Source organism: Paramormyrops kingsleyae, chromosome 1, assembly GCF_048594095.1.
Source record: "Paramormyrops kingsleyae isolate MSU_618 chromosome 1, PKINGS_0.4, whole genome shotgun sequence".
In the NCBI taxonomy this organism is placed as follows: Eukaryota; Metazoa; Chordata; class Actinopteri; order Osteoglossiformes; family Mormyridae; genus Paramormyrops; species Paramormyrops kingsleyae.
In genome coordinates this window covers 24884114-24908947 of record NC_132797.1, presented here as the reverse complement: position 1 = coordinate 24908947, position 24834 = coordinate 24884114, and the positions used below count along the sequence as shown (strand labels likewise).

General features: G+C 42.3%; 1 protein-coding gene across 2 annotated transcripts; it reads right to left on the bottom strand.

Annotated features, from left to right (window-relative positions):
* Positions 1-410: 410 nt before the first annotated feature.
* On the bottom strand, positions 411-24456 carry vill (villin-like). 2 transcript variants are annotated; one of them, XM_023800161.2, is made up of 21 exons: positions 24421-24456; positions 21537-21662; positions 17759-17839; positions 15491-15565; positions 13884-14077; positions 12606-12714; positions 11913-12023; positions 11473-11678; positions 10687-10765; positions 10035-10133; positions 9202-9355; positions 7054-7154; positions 6820-6957; positions 6568-6726; positions 5902-6081; positions 5333-5478; positions 5096-5240; positions 4153-4341; positions 2209-2280; positions 1593-1847; positions 411-960 (listed from the first exon to the last, which is right to left on the bottom strand). In XM_023800161.2, the coding sequence occupies exons 1-21, from the start codon at positions 24439-24441 to the stop codon at positions 847-849; spliced, it is 2754 nt and encodes a 917-aa protein (XP_023655929.2). In that variant the 5' UTR covers positions 24442-24456; the 3' UTR covers positions 411-846. The 2 variants fall into 2 exon arrangements, with proteins under 2 accessions (XP_023655929.2, XP_023655930.2); XM_023800162.2 differs by lacking the exons at positions 21537-21662; positions 24421-24456 and adding an exon at positions 19811-19834.
* Positions 24457-24834: the final 378 nt, after the last annotated feature.

The following is a 24834-nucleotide window of genomic DNA, read 5'->3' as shown; positions in this document are numbered from 1 at the left end:
CCCAACCCTGGAGGTGTGAGGCTGCCCACCGGGACACCGCCCCCCCCCCATGTTGCTTTCTAAACTGAATTTAAGAACAGATGCCAATTCCATTTGATAATGCCGACAGTTCCTTCAGTTGACCATTTTCCCTTCAGTGGAATGTTTCTCGATATTTTAACTGAGCAGAGTCTTTTGGTTACTTTATATATGGATTTACCAGAGTAGAAGCTTGTGCTGAGAATTAAGCAGCCAGTCAGAAACCACAGATCAGGTAGGATTTCACAGCAAACACAGCCAACATACAGCTTATTTAGGATACTCGATTTGACATGTTTATTGGGCCTAATGACACTAGAAAGAATTCAGCAACCAGCCAACGCCCATGTATGATCCCAGGTTTCTTCCACACATGTCAGTACACAGAATCATTTAAAGTGACACAGGTGGCAGTGATTTTAATGTTCAGATTATGTGACATTTATCCACTAAAGAAAGCCAGCAAAGGCTAACTAATAAAGCAGAATGCATATATACAGTTACAAAAAGGGGTTTATAACATTCTTGGCTGTAATTATATATGTTTCAGGCACATTATTTCTGTAAGAATTCAGTATTACAGTTTAGACACTAGCCTAATTGATAAAAATTCCTCTAACCAATAACACGAGCATTAATACCCCTGGAGACCTGACGAGTTCGGCAGCACTTAACAGAGTGTTATGAATTTACAGATCAGCTACTTTAGGTAGGAAGTTCCTTGTCGAGGCGTGTGTTGTCCTTGCGCTCGGTCTCCAGGATCCGCAATGTGCGAATGCTAATTTAATAGTAGCGTAGCATTCGCTGTTGCTTGGAGCTCCTCCCACTTCAGAAGAGCCCCGCCTCCTTCTTCAGGTGATTTTGCCTCCACTTTGGCAGGCGGCTGAAATCTGTTCTGGTCGTACCAAATAAGCTCTCAAAATCCGCATCAGACAGGTACTCCTGTACGAAGACACAGACAAATAAGAGAAATAGAAAAAATAATAGTCTTCTGAAAAATTGTGGCTGGATTTTACTTTTAATTGATCACCAGCCATGGGATGTGAACAAGTGACCTTCTGATCATAAGCAAAGAGCCACATGCCAGCCACACTTTGCTAAGAACATGTAATGGATTCCACTATGTCATTACTCATTCCATTCATGCATCCATCTACCAATCTCCCAACTGCTGATCCTGGTCAGGGTCATGGGGGTGGGGGGGCTGGAACCTATCACAGGCAGCTCAGAATACAAGGCTGGGCTACACTGGGATGCCAGCACATCACAAAGCATATACCATCATAAACTACATTACATCACAGTACATTGGCCATTCAAGAGCCCAACTGTGACATCACCCTGCCAACCACAGGAGTTGAACCAGCAACCTTCCAATCACAGACACAGCTTCTTAACCCACTGACCCACACACTTAAGACATAACATGCTAGCAGTCTCAGTGTGGCGCACAGGGCGGGTGTAGCACTAGGCTGGCCGAAACCTAATACGGTGTGTGACTCCACCTAGTGTCAGCCGGCAGGTTAACCTGAATCGCACGTCCATAGCGCTGCACCTCCTTCCCATTTGCTCACCTCCTTCTTGCTGGGATCCACACCCGAGGGCAGCTCCTCTGGGTCTTTGTTGACTAACAGCTGGGGGGAGAAGGCAGAGCCTTTGCTGGCTGAGGTACTGGGGCCTTTACTGGGAGGTGGGGTGCTTTGGCTGGAAGGCTGGGGACTCTTTAGTATGGATTTGTGAGCCGGGGGGGAGCTGACAGGGCCGCCGGGGGCGCTGTATGGTTTTTGAGGGCCCCCGTTCTTCTGGCTGAGGCTGGTGTTGTTCAGATCCTGGAAACACACAAGAGACATTCATTCTCATTCTTCCCCATTTTTTATAAATGTATTGCAAAGGGCAGAGAAACTTCAGAGTTTAACGATGTGACCAGAGTTACAGACTCAATTATAATTCATGGGGCAAATCAGGCACTAATTAAAATGTACATACAAACAGGTATGATCATGATCAATTTGATGGTTCGTGATACTGGATCAGGATTAGAGAAATATACTTTTAAGAACGTATTTCATTTACAGAAGTTTTTGTCCTGCGCTCATCTCAGCATTACTGCCGTAAAAGCTTGATAGTCTAGTTACATCTACAGTGAAGCATGTTTACAACATATGTTCAAGCCCAGTAGGAAAAACTTACAACAGTTATATTGGAGATGGATGCCCCATCACCCAGTTTGTTCTTCATTTCCTCATACGAATTGGCACCGTGCTAAAAAGAGAAGATGATGATTGTTCTCATAGGTATCATTAGAGAGTAACCCAGTCAGACTGGGAAGTGAAGAGGACTTCCAACAGAGGGCAGAATCTGCACATTAAATAAGGAGGCATAGTCCACAGAAAACAGAGTGTCTATATTACATTAAAATATAATACAGGCAGATACTGCAACATGTAATAAGGCGTGGTTAGTAGAGGGCAGACAGCATATACTGTAAAATCACCAGGCATAACCAGTAGAGGGCAGAGTGTGCATTTAAAACCCCGTTTCGATCCCAGGTTCTGGCCAAATGATTCAGCCTTAGCTGAAGTTTAACCCTCAATGGTTCCTTGGGGTGCGTTCTGCACCCCATGCCCATTTCTATGGCTACTACCATGTTGTTATTAAAATTACAGCAGTTATCCTCTAGGACATTGTAAGTGCACCAGTTTTACATACAGTCATGCAGAAAATGATAGAAAAAGTGTTGACGTCAATTATCGCTGGCATACTTTCTTCGGGGGTGCAAAATGCACCCCAAAAAAAACTTAATTTATGACAGATGTCTGTGGAGATTCTCAGTTATCCAGGTCATGGTTATCCTAAAAAAGGGTTATGCAATAGCAACTGGACTTTGTTTTTCATAGAAGAAGTGTTGCACTCCATCCAGAGTGCTTTCTCAATTCTGACTGACTGGTTGGCATAGCAGGTTGATGAACCCTGTAGAATCCTCAAGTCGTTAGCACTAGATGGTCACCTGTGGGTTGTTGTTGTTCCCCCTGGCTTTCATGTGTTTCACTGATACCACCTGAGGCTGAGCGTGAACGACTGTGGAAGAGTCTGGGCAAAGTTGAAAGAACTGCATTGTAGGTAGGTGATAGACGTCTTAGGCCACCTCCTCTGTTCAACGACGGTCGTTCATTTGAAGCAGTTGTCCTCCCGGTCCACCTACAATGCAGTTCTTTCAACTTTGCCAAGACGCTTCCAAAGTCGTTCACGCTCGGCCTCAGGTGGTATCAGTTGCTATTACATAACCCTTTTTAGGGTTAATTTATGACATTGATATGATCGACAAATTCAGTTAATTAGTGATAATTGCTACTATAATTTTTTATGTTATTATATTCTAGAACATTTTCGGATATTAAAAAAAGTCAGCCATTTTGTTTTGTTTACATTTCAACTGTTAGAAAAGATATAACACCATGGCTAGGTATTCCACAGCTGAAGCTCTTCGACACATTCTGCAAGAGGATACAGTCGGAATGTGCATTATATGACCAGTCCCCTCTGCTGCCCCCCCCCACTGCCGCAACCCCTTTAACTGCACTATCTCACTGCGTAAGCTGTGCAAGCATCATTCAGTTAACTAATAAATGTATCTTAACTTTAGTTAATTGAATTTGAGCTTGGTACCATTGAATTATATATGCCAATGGATAGGGGTGCAACTTGAACCCCAAGGACCTGGAACGTAACTTTCTGACAAGGACCCATTGAGGGTTAAAGTATCCAAGCACACTCACATGTAAAAGTGATTTGGAAACATTATAAGATAATTTGCAAGAAATAATTAAAGTTAACTCAATATAATAATTACTATTAACATCATTAAAGACCTTGTTATTTCTTGAATAATTCTCATTGTTTAGCAGCTGAAAATCTTAACAATGACCGTGGTTAACCATGAAGACCCAAGGAGAATACACAGTTCTAAAAGACTGGATAGCACATATATTATTATTATTATTGTCATTATTATTATTATTGTGTTTATTTGCATTAAATACACTATTGCAAGCTAACTTTTTATTCTTTAAGCCCGTTATTGTGTCACCCTGCTCTGTCACCCTGCCCTGACTCAGTCTGCCCAATGACACTCACACTCCACTTGTGGGGGTCCCAGGCGTTGAACCAGCCAGTGAAGGTGGGGGGCTCGGAGCCCTGCTTCACCGTGATTATGGGCGTGCCGGGATCCCGGCCGGCCGGGTGGGTGTTCAGATACTCCACCGCGCTGGTGGCCGACTCCTTGATCTCATAGTCGTTTGCCGACTTGCCAATCCACAGAAAGATCTGGGAGGGGCGGGACAAGCAAATGCAACTGATTAGACATGTAACCAATGGTTTCCACTCCCGGGACGAGACTTCAGCTGGGGACGAACAGGACATGATGTGAAGGTGTGAACTGCACAGAGATAGCAGGACAGCAGGAACTCAAGCACGGAAATCATACAGATATAGCCGTTTATTTAATTTATTTACATTTTATTTAAGAAGTTTAATTTTGCTGTCTTATCACAAGAGCACTTTGAAGATTACCAATGTGCACCCAACAGCATGCTGGGAAATTCCTTCTCGGGGAATTAGAAAGCACAAATTAAGTAAAATACATTCTAATAATATATGTTATACATACTTAAGTGTAACCTTATGTACACCATGGGATATCCATATATTATTTTTATAGTAAGTGATGAACAATTGAGATGGCAGGATCAGCCAGTCCCTGAAGCAACTGGGAGTTAAGGGCCTTGCTCAGGGGTGCAATGGTGAAATTACTCTACCAACCTTGCGATTTAACCAGCCCTCTCCAAATGGCAGAGGTGTACCATGTCACTGGTAGCCATCACAAGCTTAAACCCGGTGTTCTCAGAAATGTTGAAGCTTTCGTGACATTTACAATTTTAAAATAATAATTTCTGGTGCTAGTTCTTCTATTCCTGTCAATAATATCAGTAAAAAGGAGATTTAAACGATGGCAGAGCCTCCTCTCCGCTCCTCAACGCCTGCTTGGACATGGGAGGACAGGAGGATGGAAGCAGCTCACCTCATCCCAGGTGTCCAGCAGCATGACGTCATCCTCGTCCAGGTCCTCCTGTGCAAAATCGCTTATCTCTGTCATCAAGAAGCGGCCCGTCTGGTTGGAGCACTCGAACAGCCTCGGCGCATGGGCGACTTTCTCCTGCTGGAATCTGTGAAGGACGCCGGCGTCACAGGGCGGTTGCCGGTAACCGCAGGACCTGCACATAACTCCAGCAAGTTCTCAAAGAGACGGCAAGCAAACCTCTTATCGCTGGCATAGGGAGCCTTCCCTCCCAAACACACCCAGAAATCAGCAGGCTCCTGTCCCTCCATCACAATCTGTTTGTCCTGCTTAGAGATGATGTCAGCCAACGACTTGCCCATCTCCCTCTCGTCCCCACTGCAGCCCTGCACCAGGATGAAATAAAAAATTACATGCTTTAGTTGCCATTCACACGATGCAATACAGGTGCATTGGAATGCTTCTTTTTGCGTTTCTCCTTTGAGATATACACACGTATAAAACCCAGCAAAGCTTGGACTCCAAGTGCAGGGTCAGGCCATTTATCTCGTATCACTGGAACTTTTCGGGGGGGTTAAGTACTTCGCTGAAGGGCTCAACAATGGGCCAAGTATTCTGTCAAAGTTGGAATTAAAACTGACGACCTTCTGGATACACTCACAGAGCCCTAATCCTTTGTGTGTGTGTGTCCCCTAAATGTGCCACTTGAGAATTAACCCTCACTAACCCAAAAGTTGAAGGCATTAAGCCCCACGGATACAAACAGGTCTACAAACTACAAGCGAGAAGGTCTAGGAAGGTTGGCCCACCTTGCCGTACCACAGGTAGCAGACCTTGTCGGTCTTGAGCAGGAAGACGTCACTGGTATTGAGGGAGGAGGCACGCGTCGGTACCTCTGTGGCCTTGGTGTTCCACTCATGTTCTCCCCGTACCTGGAAAAGCCTGGCACCCGGGTTGGGGTTCACCACGCCTGGACGCCCGGTGCCACCCTGGACAGGATGACAAGTTCCTGACATCTAGGATTTTTTTCATAATGTCTGAAGCAAAAAATGCTAATTTATTGGTGCATAATTTCCCATAATCCATCCACTTCTTTATAGTGATCCAGAGCTTATCCCAGAAAGTGCGGGTAGTACATTGCAGAAGGAGAGCTTTGAAATTAAACAACAGCTCAAAAAATCCAGCGCAGAGTGACAGACATTACGCAAGTGCCACAAAATGCCGAGGCCGGAGCTCCCACGAATGACAGATTCCACATATTCTGATCTGTGACCTTCACATTCAAACAGAAGCCCTCACCGAGGGCATCAACAATTACCCTTTTCACAGCCTTAACTGAACTAGAACTTATAACTATGGCAGGACGTAGATAAGGCAAAAACTAGAACTCACCGTATCTACATAAGTGCAAATGACATGTGGCTTCAGAAGTTATAGAACAACTAGATCTCTCATGCCTTTCTGAGTGACCTTACCTCGTAGACAATGAGTTTTCCTTTGAAAATTGCCAGGAAGTGGCGTGGTTCTTTGCCCATGGTCACCCTGACCTGCACAGGTGCTCCGTTGTACTTATTGTCCACATTGACAGCCTGATAAGCGCACGCTGTGATCTCATCCTGGGTGGCGTGACGGCCCTGTGGTACCACACCATCCACACAAATGAATGTTGGTTAATCAGCGAATTGACACCGCATAGCCGTGAATAAAACACCACCCCAGCCACATACCAGCCACATATAAAGGATGTACTGGGCTCGGTTGGACTTCATGTAGGTGTACAGCACCAGGTAACAGTCCCCTCCATAGAACTGGCCGTACGTGTTACGGGGAACCTCCTGGAGCTCCAGATTTTCAATGCGCCAAACCTAGGAGGTGAACGTCATGGGTAGTGATGGAAGGAGCAAATGGGTGTGACATTTTAACAAAGCGGGATACCCAGGACCTCCTTCTAGGTCACCCACCTGCACCTCTCCCGTGGCGTCATCCACCATGCGCTCCTGGGCGGCCAACTCAGGACGAGCGTGAAGCTCCATCACGTCAAACTTCTTCTGGTCCACCTTAGCTGTAGAACAATGAATCAGGCACTGAACCTTCATACTACAAGGTGTGACAAAACAAACAGTCCTCCCTTGTTTGTCTCTGACCAATTTCTTTACCGACTGAAGACCTTGACCTTCATAGATAACTTATCTTCAATGCAACTGCACAATACGTCATTATTTAAATAGTTCCTATTATTTATGTGTAATACTCCATAACACCGTTTGCTTTCAGAACAATTTTAGGATATAGACTCAGCAAAGTGTTGAAAGTTTTCCACTGGGATGCTGGTCTCATTGACTCCAAAGCTTCCTACAACTATGTCCAGTTGGCTATACACACACACACACAGGCTTGCAATTATATCTTTGTGGGGACTCTCCCTTCATTTCTATGGGGAAAACTCTAATCCCAACATGATGACCTTAACCCCTACCCAGCCCTAACCATACCCATAAGTATCTAAACAAGATATGAGACTTTTGGAATTTTTAGTTTTTTGATTTCCTTCACAGATCTTTGTGGGGACCCACATTTGGTTCCCACAATGTAAACATAATCCACGCACACACTTTTGGAGGATGGCCCATCCCCCATACACCTGGAAACCCCAGCTGCACTGCAGTGTTTCACACACCTGACCTGACAATCCTGGCACTCACTGTCAGATCTCCAGAAAAGGCAAGTATCTTTTCCCTCACTTATTCTACCGTACTAAATCAATCCATCTCTATGTTCTCAAGCCTTCCTAACTTATTTCCTACTCTTCAACTACCGTTTGATCAAGTGGCTCCTTAAGACCTATGTCCTACTTCTATTCTGCCCTCTTCTGTCAGCAAACCAATGCCACATGAGTTCCCGCCACTACATAACAAGTCTCATTCCAGACATTTCTCATGTGTGGTTCCCCAAAGGAAGAAAGGAGTGCGGAACCACATCCAGTCATCAGATTCCCCCTCCTACTTCAAAAAATGCTTCAAGAGCCATCTACTCCAGGAATAGCTCTACTAGTCTGATATGTTCCATGAATACTCTTAACGTGACACTTTCTGTTGATTTGATCAGTCATGTTAATTAGGTTCTTGCTTTTTGGGAAGATGTTGTGCAGCTCTTGGTCCATTACTGCTGCTTACACTTGAACCTGGACATTCACTGGAAGCTCAGCCGAGCTGCACTTATGCCCAACTGACTCCTTGACAGCTGTATGTTTGTAATGTGCTGTTTGCCTCACTTGTATGTCACTTTGGCCAAAAGCATCTGCTAAATGAAAATAAATGCAAATTTAAATAATTGTACAGTACCAGTCAAAAGCCTGGACATACCTGCTTTTAATGTATGTCTCTGTTTTAGCTACGTTATTCACCTCATAGTAAAAGGCCTCGTGGCAGAGAAGTAATATATAGATATATATATTATATATATATATATAAATATATATATATATATATCAAATATTGCAATAGCCAAGAGAAGGGTTCAACATCTCAAAATTTTCGACTCTTCAAAATAGCCCCCTGTAACTTCAGAGACAGTGTTGCAGTGTCATGACATTCTTTCTACCGGATTCTAGATGTAGCCACCTGTGATGCTTCTTCAACAGTCCTTAATGTCGCCACAAATTTTGGGCACAAGGTGGCCACCCTGCTCTTACTCTTTGATCCTCCTCATCCCAAACCAGCTCTATAGGGTTTAGGCCGGGGGATTGTGGGGACCAGGTCACCTGTCACAGTCCTATATCTCTTTCCTTGTCCATAAGATAATACTCACTACATAAACTCATGGAGTGCTTAGGGTCATTATCTTGTTGAAAGACAAATAATTTTCCAGAGGTGCATCCAGACTTTTGACTGGTACTGTGAATGTTTGAAGTAGATTTACCAGGTGAAATCAATAGGGGATCATAGTGTTCACCTGGATTCGGCTGGTCAGTATATTTCCAGGAAGGAGTTTTATAAATTTTTATAAACTTAAATCACATCATATATGTGCTAGTTTATGAATGAATTGCTAGCATGTGGGCATGAATTATGACATCAGCATAGGCTCTCTGTCATATTAGGGGCCAATACCGATCTTTCCGACGGTGTAGGTACTCCCCAAGCCCCGTGTCTGGTCCTTCTCCTTCCAGGACTTGAAAAGCTGCTTGAACATAGCAGACTCGCCACCTTCAGACATCACCTCCACATGGGTGGTGGAGGGGTAATTCTTCGCTTTGATGAAGCCCTGAGACAAAAGAGGATCTTGGGGTTGATTTCAGTCACATGCCAGTACATTGCTTTTCCAATAACACATTAAGAAAATCAAGAGTAAACCAACAAACAAACAAATAATTACATACATAGAGTACAGTAACTAATGGCAAGACATGTACATTTTTGCTAAATAAATACGATACCCTAGGAAATTAAGATAGAACTTCATTGATCCCTGTAGGGGGTGGTTTCTTTGTGCACAAAGAGGAAATACAACAAAGGAGGAAGCAGAAATTAATACAAAAGCAAAAGTATAACGTAAGTAAAGACAGACAATAAATAAGCAAAGGGAATACCAACAAAATAATAAAAAGCAAGCATATAATAAGAGATCTGTGTAAAAATATACCACTATGATAAATACAGTGCAAAATTGCTGTTATGCAAATGGAACATGTACTTTCAACGTCTAAGCACAGTAGGGCTGTTAGCAGAAGCAGCACTGTATATTTGTATGCCAGTGTGTAAGCCTAAATATAGGATTTATATGGACAAACTGGCTTACATTTTGACATGGTCCATGTTGCTCCAACTTCCAGTTTTTAAAGACAAAGGGTGATACACAGATGCTCGATAGTGATGGGGACTTGTGTCATTTTTATGAGTGGTCACTGGAGTAAGTGGCCTTGTGAGGCCACACAGTCACTCACCACGGCCCTGGACAGGGCTGAGCGCCTCTCTTCTGGTGACGCATTCTTCCCCTTCCACACTGAGATACTGCTGCCACCCTGATCCAAAATGAAGCAGTCCTGGAGAGAAGGAGTACATGGGACAGCTTAGGATAGTGGTTATCGAACTGTGGATCATGAAATAGCCACCCCCCCACAGCAACACAAATTTAATCGCAAGCAATACATATTATGCCATTGGGGACTGCTCCCCCAAAGTGGCGTAGGGCCCCCCCCCAAAAAAAGGGTCTAACCGGTGACCAGTACTTTTTGGTGTGGGTCTCTAAAAACCAGACAGGAATTTCACATCAAAGCCCAAATGAATGCTACAAGAACAGAAGCTGGATTCACATAGAAACCATTAAAAAGGCGGAGAACATGACAAATGAATTACACCCCCTCCTTTTCAGATGATAGGAAGGACAAAGATGATTCATCCTTATAAAATGAGGGTGGCTTAGCTACAACACCACAAAGGCCACTGCTATGCTAATACTGCACTTAAAAACTAGTTTAGCAGAAAGAATGTTGAGAAAATCCCCAGCACTATGAGAGTGTAAAAGATACACCCATGTGTTCCTCTTTTAAAGACGCATTATATAGAGATGGGAGTGAAGGCCAGGGCCACTGTTACCGAAGAATTAAGAAGGTCTTGCGTCAAGGGCTGTGTGGCAACCTCTTGAACCACCAGACTACCACTGGCATCCGAGACTCTGACAGAGACAATAGAAGAAAAAAAGAGTGGTAAACAAATCCAGAAGCACGCAATCCCCAAAGAATTCCCATGGGACCATGACGACAGCATCAACAATGGCATCAGATGAAAACATACCTGGTGATCGCATTGCTTTAGTGTGATGCAAATTACCAGCTTAAGTACTTAAAACCAACCCAGTGCCTGGATGGCTTGGATATTGCTTATAAACTGGACATACATGCATGCATACATACATACGATCACACATATATTATATTATATTATATTATATTATATGTGTGTGTATGTACATTTCCCAGTGTACAAAGTTAATATAAGAATCTTGATTCTTTAATAATTTTGTGTCATTTGTATAGTGATGTGATTCACCCAGGCGTATGTTAGCTATGCAATGAATTAACAGTTGCAGCCTCACAGGAGCAGGTATTTGCACCCCCTACTGGTCAGATGAAAATACTATTTGAACATATTAGACCAGCAGGTATAAAAAAAATGGATGGACATTTTATTGTCAAGGTTTATTTGAAAATGTAGCTTGTGCTAGTTATATCAATGTGTAATAATAACTTATTGTAAATGTATCTACTATATCTATTATTATGTGTAGCTCAGTTTGGCAGGGCCTTTAATGAATGACTGGTTGATATCTCTAGAGTTACCTGTGGAGTAGCTAATGGCCTCAGTGATTAAACAGATACATACTGATACAGCCTGATGTTGGACATCTGATATACATCTGGCTTGTCATCAGGGATGGCCTCCTTCAGTGGAGCTTCCCTCTTCCCCAGAACTGCCTCCATGACCTTCATCAGCTCCGGAGACTCATTCTCCTTATCGCCCTCCACAACCCCGATCTGGGCCCGCCCACCCCGCTCCCGGTCGCGGATGTCCTGCCCCAGAAGCATCGCCTGCATTGGGAGTAACAGATCCCTTTAAACCCCGTTCATGGCCACGCTGTAGAGGAATTGTCAGTACCTAAGATTTAAGTTCATTGCTAATCCTCAATACATTTAAAATATCAGCATATCTAAAATGTTTACAATAAAAGGCCACAGAGATTAGTTCAGAGCTGAGTAGAAACACAATTCGCTGTGTGCGATCAAACACAGAGATCACACTTTATAGACGAAACATCATCCAACCTTCAGCTTCTCTCTCCTGTTGCTCTCAGGGCCATTCCACTGAACAATCACCTTCCCCATGTCCAGCAGAAATATGTCTCCCTTGTTAAAACTGTTCCAAGACACATCCACCTATGAAACAGAGAATCCTTACATTTTGTATACTAGATCCTTTCAAACATGGCCTGACAGCAAGCATGGCATAATAGTGGATATAATGGTAAATTTAAGACCCAGCTTACCAAGTGTTGGGGGTGGGTCAACATGGATCTGCTCCTTCCAATCCTTGTTTGCCCTACCCCAAGGCTGGGTGAATGCCAACCAACCACATTTTTCATTTTTTTTTTTACTATTACTGTAAATATGAATCAAAACCTTCAAAGAATCCTGTTGCCCACTCTACATTCTAAAGTTGGGCCCAGTGCCACAGCTGAATATTACTAATAATGAAAAGTTTAATTTGATTAATAATCAAATGTTTCTCTTATGTTATGTTTCTATCCGTTGAGCTGCACACATCACAGCCAATAACGGATCCGACCCAGGAGTCACACTGTGTTACGGAAGCAGGTCTGACTGGGGTGGACACCTCAACGGCAATAAAGCTAAAGCTGGCATGTGGGGGCTGGGGGCCTGGGGCCACTGGGGTGTGGAGCTCTTTGGTTTGCTTGCTTGTCTCAGTGCGGATGGTTGAGGACGCTTCCCTCGTCATACCTCCGTAGCCGTGATCTGCTTCATCCCTTTGACGTGCATCAGCCTCAGGATGTTGTAGACATTGCTCTCCACATGATGGAACCCAGATTCCACCCCTCCTTTCTTGTAGCTGAAATGAGGTATGGTCACATCACGCCAGGCAAAAGTCATTCGATTTGTGGAACAGAGCTTAGAAGTTTTAAAACACCACAATTTCTGTTAATCTTGACTGTCTGCGGCATTTTCTTGTCCAGTAGGAAGGAAGATGACTTCTGCTTTTCTGGTTCACATCCACTTTCACCTACAAACTGAATTGCCATGCAAAAGAGCCAAATGACAAAGAGCGGACCTACACCAGCTCAAGTCAACCAGTTACTGCGGCAACAAGATAAAGTTAAATATACAACTTTATTAACAAAGTACATGGCAGGATACACTCAGTAAGGGCAAAGGACACACCCTGAACTGCATATACATTCATTAGCAGGTCATCTGCCTGTCATATCTTTCTGCTTCCACAGGCAAGCCTCCTAGTATCCGGTGCTGATGAGTTGGGGGCCTTTGAGTGCAAAGCGGCACAACTGAGGCAGCTGAAAAGCACCAAGTTGAAACAGAAATAGCAAAGGTCAAAGTTATAGAGCAAAACAGAAAAAAAGTAGAATCGTATGAGCAAAAACCGAAACAAGAACACCAAGAAAAAATCCAAAAGTCACAGACCCAAACATGACCTTAAGAGACAAGAAACCAATTTTCCCTTGGGCCAAGCTCACCAAGACCAAACCCAAACCTAAGCAAGAGGCATCAATAAGCTTAAGCAGCTTGATAGAGTGCTGGATCAGCTGTAGGCTCGAGTGCTTATCGGATGGAACTTTCTAGACGTGGGCTTGGCTGTGGAAGACAACCAAACCTTTAGGAGTTAACTTGTATAATAGATTCTAGACTGGATGTGACACCCGGTGATGCCATAAACGGGGGAAGTTGGGACGATTTCAGGGGGACAGGGGCCATAGAAAATGTGGAGCATAATTGGGTTGGGGGCCCAATATGATATGCTTTCAGGCAAGATTTGTGCCGGTTTATACACAATTTCTCAACCCCCAAATTTCTGAGTAGAGGAAGAAACCCGAACATGCCAGTCTATGGAGGGATACACTTGGTACTCAGTTACCCCACATGATTGCTCTGTCCCCAGTCTTATTTCTCCCATAAGCCCTGTTATGTTTACTGTGCAATTTTTGCGTAAGGTGAGGTTTTGTGGCAATGCATCTGTGGTGTCACAGCAGAATCCTGTGTACCCACATGATGCCATTCTTGAAGTAGCTCAGGAACTTGGGCGACTCGCAGCCCTGCACTTCTCGGTGCTGGATGGGCTTTCCACCAAAGAACTCATCCATTTGCGTGACGTAGATGGCTGCTGCCCCCTGCTCGTCCTGCGAGGAGCTGCTCCCGATCCAGTAGTGGATGTCCATGAGTCCAGAGGATTTCGGAGTTACCTGAAAAGGCAAAAAGACATCTTCAATAAAGCATCTTTAGGATGATCTGGCTGAATTTTACCTTCTAGAAGCAGAGCTGATCTAGTGTGACCTTTTGTCGTCATAACCAGTGCTGGTGGTGCTCAAAGGGAAGTGGGGGGGGGGGGGTTATTGGTTATCAAAGGGCGTTTTTCCACCGCACCAGGTACCGATCTTGTCCAACTGGCATAAAAACTGGTACTGGCGCCAAATGACAGCACAAGGCAGGGTATTTTGTACTAAATTAGAAAAATGGCTGTATATATATTATAGGGCTGGACGACATGCAATATCAATACCAACAATGCATGTTATGCACATCTAATTCTTACACTGCTAGTCAGCTATATTAAAATAAGGCTTTTTCTTACTTTCAATTCTGTACGAACATTATAGCGCCGAGGTTAACGTTTTGATAAAATATTTTTACTCTACTCTGTCATAGGAAAAAAAAACTTAGCAAGCTTTGCAATTTTAATTATTATTCCTTTTCTAGATTCTTATATGTTTAAAAATCAGTTTAAAGTTTACTTCTGCTTCTTTTCATTACAATTGTAATAATTTTCATCCTTGCTGTTAAAATTACTCGAATATGGGTTTGAGAGAAATTTATAAACTCCTTTTTTTATTTTATAAATGCCCCAATATTTATTACAACTAAATCACATCGCTATATTTGTAACAAAATCACATCACTAGGACAGCACACTATACTGCTGTATTAGTACAGTATATTCAACAAAATACTTATTAATTTCTTGTCATGCCATCCGGACCTTTTTGTTGTATATGTTCTTACGAACAAATTGTATTTTTTTTTTTACTTTGTTTATCATTATTTTCTGAGTTTGCAACTGTTTTCAAGGCAGCATTTGTATTTTCTTTCAGAGGCAGGCTATTTGCATAACCAATCGACAAAGAAAGCGTTTCAAGTCCCACCCCAAAGTACCGAAGTACCAAAGAAGTACTACAGCTGGTTTGGCACTTTTGATACTGAAAGTTTTGGTACTGGTACTCGATCAGAAATCAGTGGAAAAGTGAAAGTATTGAAAGTACAGTACCAAAAGTACTGTACTTGGTGCAGTGAAAAAACACCCAAAGAGGGGCACTTAGAACCTCAAAAGGGGGGGGGGGGGCATTTTCAACTGTTTGGGCAAAAGGGGCAGGTCAATGGCACATGTCACTTTCATACAAAATCATGACACAAACCTCTGTTTTCATGTCAAAATGTCACTGTAAATTGCATTGGGTTAAGGTGCCCTCCACAAATGAAAGGTTCTGAGACACAGGAAAGCAACTGATGCTTTCCTTGGCAATTGATGTCCTGCACTGTTATAGTTTTAAATCTGACAAAGAACTTAAAGTAGAGAGTAAATATGCAAAGACTATACTTACATAGAGAACAATGTAGCAATCACCCTCAAAAAAGTTACCATAAGCCTGTTCTGGGACAGGGACCATCTGCATTTTCTGCAGGAGGAAAATAAAAATACAATACATGAAAATCAATGAGGAGACTAAACCGGATTACAGTCAAAAATACTTATGAACTGCAGCTCTGCATGAAAGACAGTAAAACAACAAGCTCAGCTCCCTTTTTTTTGCGGGATCACGTGCACAATCGAAATGATCTCGTATCTAAAGCTAAAACAGCAATGTTGCATTTGACGTGGTTATACACAAAACACTGAATGTGAACAAAAAATCCTTAGCAATACATTTAATCTGTAGCAAACTGGAACCGTTTTCTCCGCAATGCGTTTAACCCTTAATAAGATAAAACGAATTCTGTCAGGGGTTTTGTTCTGAGAGTTCATCTGCAAGTGCACCACATAGTCTGTCTGCCGACACATTCTTACATCCACCTCCTCATCCAGTAACAACTGCATCGCCCTATTCTATACACCTCTATAAAAGCAAAGGGAAATGCACTTCCATCTAGACCCATTGTAACAGGGGTGCAGGGTGAACCTTCGTTGACAGGATGATTTTATTTATAATGTTAAATCTAGACGTTTCACATACACGACAGTTTACACTTTAAACGTATTGTAAACAGGGAGGTTGTGCACTCCAGATTCCCAGAGGCAGACATCTGGTGTATAATTATTTTAATTATTTCTTTACAAAAAAAATGGCAGTGTTTGTATAAGCAGTGCGGAATGTGGCCGAAGTAACTGCACCAGGGGTAGGCAGCCCTGATCCTGAAGTACTGGTATCCAGCAGGTATCCTGTTCTACTTAGTCTCTGATGAGCAACACCTGATCTCAGGCAGATTGTAGCTCATCAAGTAGGACAGAAAACCTGCTGGATACTGGCACTACAAGATCAGAGCTGCCTGCCCCTTAATAGCACTTATGGCGAAATGGTTCTTGACTTTCAGCATGTAAAAATGCTGTGAAAACTTTGCTTTATTATTGTGTAATCTCATCAACCACCAGCTAGGGTATGAACAAAAAAACAAGTGTAAGGTTAAGCACTGTTTTAATAAAAAAAATAAAAAATAATTGGGGTTAAAGCTTTGGAACTGCAAAACAATACCCAGTAATAAAGCATTGATTGTGCATTTAATTAACATGAAAAATGAAAACAGGTTTAATGCACAGTTGTTATGCTTATGCATGAAAAGACAATGAGAGATTATTGATATTATATTATGGGTATGGGGCAGAATTGTGTTAGGAAACTATACACAATTATGCTAATATGCCCCAAAGTGAATGAAATTAAAATCGAAATAGATCTTAACAGTTGACTTGATTATTTGTAATACTTATACATCCCTGATGAGATACACTCACTGTCAGGCACATACATGCACACATATCTCTTTATGTTTATTGAAAACTTCCATCCATCCATCCACTTTATGATTTATAGTACATATGTGCTTTTCATCCACGGTGTAACTTGAGATGCCCATCAGATCATGTGTTTCATGGTTCTGATTCAGTTTTTGTTTAGCTACTGTCAGGTTTATCAAGTTCTTGGACAAAAGGAATAATTATTTGTGTGTGTGTGTGTGTGTGTGATCTTTAAACATGACCAAGCAAGATATGTTACATCCCGCTCGTCCGATCCTCCTGTGTGCCACGCTCCCCTCGTTAACCTCGCGTGGAATCCCACACTGAATCAGCTGTTTCGAGTTGTTTTTCATTAGTCTTGTGTATTTAAGTCCACGTCACAGTATGTTTCCCTAGTTCTGCCATTGTATTGTTGTGAAGTCATACGTCTGTTTCGTGCCCTGCCTTGACGATCTCTATAATAAATCCCTCGTTCCCCGGCCGCTTCCTCGTCTCTCTGCTTCCCCGGACATTTTGTAACACAAGAAACTTCCTGGATGTTTTACATTTGTAATATTTCCTTCATGTTAAGTTTAATTTAAATAAAATTTCTTAATTTAATGAGAAACAAAGATTTTGAATGTTTTATTTTAAAATATAATGTACTGTGCAAAAAACTTAGATTACAGAATATCTGTCATCTGTTAGTACCTACTCCTTTTTCATGCAGCTTACAGTGAGTTAGAGTAATTCTCCCCTGTTCAAGATGAAGTATGCAGTTTAGAAACTAGGCCGAATATGAGTACTCACACCATGATTATTTACAGTCTACAACACCGTGTCAAATGTTTATAGTAGGGATAAGCTCAACGCTACTTACGTTCACAGTCCATATCTGCAGACCCGGTGTCTGGCGGATACTCTTAAAGACTTCGGGAATCCCTTTAGACATTGTGCGAAGCTTTGAGAAACAAAACAGAAATCAGTTAAAATACACACTTGGCGCGTCACGTGGACGCATGTACAGTGGTAGCAGAAACACAGGTGGGGGGTCGGGGAGTCATCTAGTAATAACCTTGAGTGGCTCTGATTTCGGGGACTCACATTAAATCAGTGTCATTTTAAAAGCGATGGCTTTGCTTTCGTTGCTGTAATTAACGAAAGCCACTTTTATTTTGGTTGTTTGTTGGAAGTCCCCTGGCGTGGGGGGGTACACGTCCCCCGCGACTCTCCAGACGTATAATCAAGCGGTCAAGGCGGAGGAGCCTTCGATTTCCCAAAACACCTTCCATTGCTTCGTCTTAACTCATCTGCTTAGGTAGCAAGAGCTGTATTTCCGCAATTACAGGTAGTTAATTGCCGTATATTTTCTAGGAGTGTGCAGCTTTGGTTTTGATATTTGCAATTATAGAGATTATAGTCAGTGACGCAATAGTGTTTTTTTTTCTAAATTTAAACGCAAAGTACTGTCGTTCGTGTATTTTTAAAGTCTTTTAAATCAATCTAAACCACACTGAGCCTGGGGGGACTTCTCTGAACAGGCTGGTTCAGTTTCATAAGGTAACCAGTAATGTCAGCATTGTTTAGCAGCAACTCCGGCACAAAGGTATTGCTGAGGCAGAAAATCAACGTGCTAAACAGAGCTACGCGAATGGAGTAAACTGTAAACTGTTAATTGAAGATTAAAAAGTAAATGTGGCAGTCATTCAGGATTAGGCGTCATTTTGCACAGATGTCTAAAAGATGAATTTATGAGAAAAAAACACTTAAAACTCGCTGCTACTACACATGACGCCCTTTACCCTGAGACCAGGGTTAATCAATACCAGAAAATAAGTAAAACACAGGGTACGGACACTCTACATGGTACTCGTGGAGGGAATCCTCTGCAATCTATTAATCATCATCTATAGGTTCATCTGCTTCCTCTTTCGAACCTTTCAAAAGCAAAATGTAAATCAGAAAAAAAAAAAATCGACCAGTGCATGGCACCATTGATCTCCTGGTGTTTAATTTTAGAATTTGTGCCCGAAAACATTTACGCAGATTTCCAACAAGACTGCGTGACATAAACATTTTTAGTAACTTTTCCTTTGTTTAACACCGGGTATGCCCTCCCCTACAAAATATTACCTTTACAAATATGAGGGTGACTTTCGATTGCCACGGCAACCGTTACTAGGCGAGGAAAACAGAGTGGAAGCGGATTGGTTAATGTCAGCATAGTCGGAACAGTATGGGTGTGTTTGTTTAGGTAATCTCCAGCAGGCTACCAAGGGCTTCATGAACTTTCCGCCCTTTATTTAATACTTTCCCAGGTATGGGTCGCATTCTGGGGCCACACAGAATAGAATGACTCACAGTAGTGTAACCAGGAACAACACTGGGAACATATTTTTCTTCAATCGATCAATTAAATTGTCAACCAAGTATGCAAAGTTTGTGGTGCGAGTTCTTCAAGTCCTTCGCGGCTGGCTTGAGATGATGGTTAGTATTAAATTACACAACTGGCAGTTTACTTGTGTTTGAAATAAATGTGTTTAGGTATATCCATTTCGATTGTCATTTTAGACATTTCACCATCATATATCATCTTGTTTACATCTTGGTACTGAAGTTCTGTTAGTATGAGGCTAGTATATTTAACAGGAATTAAAAATGCAAAGGCAGCTTGATGGCAAAAATCAAATAAAGTCTGGTGAAACAAGGTTAGTATGACATTTCTGATATTTTCCTCAATTGTAATTATTTTGCTACTAAAAATTAGTTCCTAGCTTGTTCTGAAAAACATTTCTTCATGATCTTACAGATGGAAAATGTTGTGTTCATTCCAAGCATTTTAGAACGTTCTTGAAAAATCACCTCACCTACTCCTCCTAAACCTGATTTATCACAAAAGTACTCATGATTTTCAGATATGCAACATTTATACCTATTATATGCAGTTGAAGCATTCATGTATCCATCCAAATTCCAGATGCTTATCCTGAGCACCCCTCCCCCAAGAAAAACAGCAGCAAGCAAGATTTTGCTGTAGGTGAGAGAATTACTACATTAAAAAAACACTACAAGAGCAACAGCAACAACAAGCTTGAGTCAGACACCATCATTACATACCACTGTGAACACTATGATAGGGGCATTATGAAAACTCTGATAACTACTATTTCAAACTGCACAGCCAAGACACAAGGGCAAAAATGTCAAGTGACTGCAGCTACGGCTCTTTTATTACCAGCAAACAGACATCCTGGCCGGAGACACAAATTTTTCACCCAGTGAGTCACTGTAGCAACAACAGTGTGGAAGACCTTACTACTCATGGTATTAGCAGTGATTTTAAGGAGCATGATTCTGAATATAACCTAACTAGCAAGGCCTAACATTCGTAGCACACTAGCCAGGAATTCAAGCCTCCAGCATAATTGTCATATTAGATGGTCTGATTGTGGGGAGGGGACATGTTTTGAGGAACTTGACTATTTGCCTCATACTACTGAATGGAAACTCAAAAGCCTTTGATTCCATAAGAATGGGCTAATAAGGACCTGAATTCCATGCAGGATTAAGTAATACATGCTGTCAAACAAAGGGGTACAACCCAGGTACAGGTTTGTTCCCCAAGGTACAAACAACATTAATATACCTCCAATGGTAGAAAAATACCATTAAAGTCCATTTCTACAGTTTGGGTACAAGTGGTAGACCCTTGAGGATGCAACCCCAGTGACAAGTAATTGTACCCTTTTCTGACAGTGCAGTAGTGGGTCCTGATTGATCAGTTTTGTCTAATCAGACACGGTCTGCAAATGTACATTTGGGATATATTCTGACACTATCCTTGAGAACACTTAACTATACAGAATACATTTAGTGTGTGACTACCCTAAACAGAACAGTGAACACAAAGAAAACAGCTTTTAGGAATAAACGTAATTATGCCTTTATGACATTTTGTTCCTCGTTTTTCAACAATAACTTCTCAAAAAAAAAAAAAATACACACACACACACTTCGGTTTATCGAAAAACATGAAATAGTTTTAGGAAATTACAGATATGTCCAGAAATGCTGTAGTATATTTACAGCGCCGAAGACAATGATTAACGAAATAATCCAAACTTAAAGCTCCAGATCCGTGAGAAAGCTTGTTTTACCCCTGCTGTCTTCTTTACAGTAATTTCTCGGTACTCTGTCTTGCCATTCGATTGTAACACACTTTCGACACACATTTGACACTTTAAAGCAGTTTTTCCAAGCATAATTAGGAGAATGTCTTTAAATCCCATAAATAGATTTTCTGAAACAGACCTGTTTTAGAGCGTTTGACAAACTGGGAATCAGTTTTCAGAAAACCGACGATCTTACGGTCATGTTCCCCAACACACAGAACTGCTGGTTAATGCCTGTACAATCAAAGAACATGCTGGCAGAAAGAAGGTATAGTTTGGTTCCCCAATGTACAAACAACATTAATGTACCCCAACGGTACAAGAATGTTCCTCAGGGTCCATTTCTGTACCTTAAAAGGTACATTTTCCTGCAGCTAAGGTACAACTGGTAGACCCTTGAGGGTACATCCCCAGTTATAAGTAATTTTACTCTCAAATGCAGAAATTAGTATTTTTTTCTAACAGTGCGGAGATAGGGAGCCTTACCTTTGGCAGGTGAGTATACACGTACAGGTGCCTGCGGCTTGTCCGGAGAGCGTCCCAGCGTTTGGTTTGGTGCTCCCTTACAATCCGATCAGGGCGTGTTTGTCTCTCCCCCCAAGCCGGACACACCTATACACACACGCAGCTCAGCTGAGCAGAAATAATGAAGCCCTAACTTGCGCCCGTCACCGTATCTGAGTCAACAGCCTGAAAATCGCGGTTCATGCAGCTTGTCTCATTCCACATTACTTTGACCGCAGATTCAGCTGAGTTTTACTGATGTCGCAGGTGTCATATGATATTCTGACTGTTTTAAAAATAAAAGAATATTTACCTTTTGTTAATCGTGAATAATAAAAGCCCATGTAAAGACAGAAAAAAAATGCAGGAACGTCTACTGCACGGCAAGAACAACAACGTTTGAATAACTCACAGGAAGATTTTTTTTTAATGTGGATCCAAAAACAGTTAGTAATGGGACCCTTGGAAAAACCTAATTTAATTCCAGTCACTGTTTACAAATAAAGAATTACAGCGGGAAATCGCACATGCAGCGAAAACATGATTGATTCCATGAGGTATTTGGAAGAGTTGTTTAAAATCCAAAACCGACGATAAAATTATGCTGACGTAAAAAAAACAACAAAAAAAACGCCGATCGCCCGGTGGTGGGGGGGTTCCCCGACAGTATAATTTTGTCGAGCAGGGAGGTGAATCACGCGGTCTGGCTTCAGTTCAGTACTACGTCGATTGGTGACCATGCAATGGCAGAAACTGACTTAGTGAGTAATTAACATATTTGTGTGATTCAATTGGTACTTTAAACTGGCAAGATTAAAAAGCCCAACATTTCAAAGTCAGTGTCATGACATGCCTCTGCCTGGCCCTTCCTGTTCCTGCAGGACCAGCAAATGTTGTGGCTGGCCATCCTACAGCCTCCTCTTGATTTCATTATGTCCAGCTGTTTTCCCTGACATGTGATTTGTCAATTGTTATGGCCCACACGTTTCCTTTGTGTAAGCCTTGCTATGTATATCTATAGTATATATAATGTTCATGCTTGTGCCTTACCCATTAGTCTGGTCATTGTAGATACTGATATTAGTCTCTGTATTTGTTAGTGCTGTTCTGTATAGTTAGTGTTTCTTGTTGCCTTGTATCTCAACCCTGAGACCGTGTAGTCTTAACCTTCCCTTACTCAACCTCCCCACCTCTTGTTTGACCCCTTGTTGTCCTTTTGTTTGTCTTATTGTGGTGTTCAAATTAAACCCCTTCAGTTTATCCAAAGGTAATGTCTGGATTGTCCCTTCTCCTTGGCCTGGCAGTCAGGCTTATGGAAAAGTTAAGTTGTTTAGGAATATTGGCCATAATATGCAAATGTCTGAATCTGTCCTGGGATGGACTGTCATCCAATCTTGAATATCTTTTTTTTTGTCACCTGTACTTTGTAGGATGGACCCACTTGCCCAAAATAAGCAGTTGTAAGACAGCTGGATGGAAGGAGGAGCCATTTTCACATTTGTACCGATATTTACGTCCGATGAAGTGGTTCTTAAACACTGAAACTCCCACGAACACAAACGATTTGCCAGGAGCTGCAGGACAGATGCAATGTGTGCAGCTGTTTCCTAGGAGACACAAGGATCCTTTCATGTCCAGCCTGGTGCCAGAGGAACCACATCAATATGTGCAGTGGTGGGAGTGTCTTGTGTCTGGCTCTAAAAGCGTGAGGCATAGCAGGATGGTTGGTGCACTATAAGGCACAGACACACAAGCCGAATCACATACTTCAACAGAAAGATGACCAAGAGCACCGAGTCCTGTTTGCATCATAATGATGGTGGGCTTCTCAAATGTCATTAATATCCATGAAGGATCCTTTAATTAGCACCAGTTACAGGGGCATGGATACCCTGGCAGAAATTTACAGGAGTCATTGAATATATGAAAATTGGGAGTGAGGGTGGGTGAGGTGGGGTGGGGGGTGGTAAGTGTGGGCAGGGGGGGCAAAGTGATGTCATGGTTTCATTATGACACAGCTTACAGTATGATATGGGCCAGGCATTAATGCTTAGTACAGACTGATGATGTTTTGACTAGTTTTACAGATATGACTTATGGTGATTACAACCCACACTAGTATAACCGATAGGCAATACACCGTAGACCAGTGGTGGTTCTAGCTTTTATGGCACCCTAAGCGAAACCCCCTTCAACATCCCCCTCCCCATCAACAGAAACTGTGTTTAAAAAAAGCTGATGTTACTAATTGCTTTTGTACTGTACAAAATTAGAAGTGGGGCTTCCAGCGGGGTGACCTGACATCAGCCCCATGTCATTCTTCTGAGTGGTAACTTGCCTAGCTGACAAACCAGAATCTGGGCACCCACTCCGACAAGGTTAATTGACCCACATGGTTACATGATATCATTGACGTGATGTGCAAATGACTCATAGAAAACCGATCGCGTGTGTGGGCGCCCCCGGCAAGATACGGTCCATGTAGAATATACCTAAATCCGCCAGGGGCGTAGAACTGTAATATTTCTGCAAAACACAGCAAAATTTATAAACAGGTGGTTGGAGATCATCATGAAGTGGTCCAGGAATATCTATACACAAGATCTCCATCCACATAACTTCTATAGCTGCTTATCCAGTACCATGTGAAGTAAAGCGCCTGTCTTAGAATGCCTGTCCATTGCAGGGTATGCACGTATGCACGCACACACGCACGTGCACACACACACACACACACGCACAATGGGCAATTTTTGCATTGCGGGAGGAAACCAGAAACCCACATAAATGGAAGAGTCCTCGCGCAATCCACACATATGGAATACAACCCTGAACCCCCAACCTGGAAGCGTACCGTACTACTCACCGTGCCACTGCTAACTAGCATAAAAACTGGCAAACTCAAAATGGAAAAGGGTAAAAGGAGCCAAAATCGCACGACAAGGTGAATTCCAGCAGACTTGGGTTTTATATTTCCCCTTTTTAGGGACAGAAGGGAAGGCGGAGAGGGAAGGAATAAATGAAAACAAAAGGTAAATTACACGTCAGCACCACTATCCTCTGCTGGCGACAAGCTCCAATCGAAATCACCAGGCGAAACAAAAGCGGAACACACCAATATATACAAAGGTGCGCGAGGACATGCGGAACAAAAACCAACACAAACTGGTTTAACAGGAAAGGCCACCTGGCACTCCCAGGTGGAAGGGACAGCTCCCACCCCAATTCAGTCTCGTCAATATATATAGCGCGTCTTTAAAAAGATATTAAGTGGTCCATC

Coding starts and splice junctions, on each gene's coding strand:
- vill (XM_023800161.2), bottom strand. CDS start 24,441: ATGCTAGTTAGCAGTGGCACG. Junction 11,679..11,912: donor ACAGGAGAGAGAAGCTGAAG/GTTGGATGATGT, acceptor CTCCCAATGCAG/GCGATGCTTCTGGGGCAGGA. Junction 961..1,592: donor TGGATCCCAGCAAGAAGGAG/GTGAGCAAATGG, acceptor GTCTTCGTACAG/GAGTACCTGTCTGATGCGGA.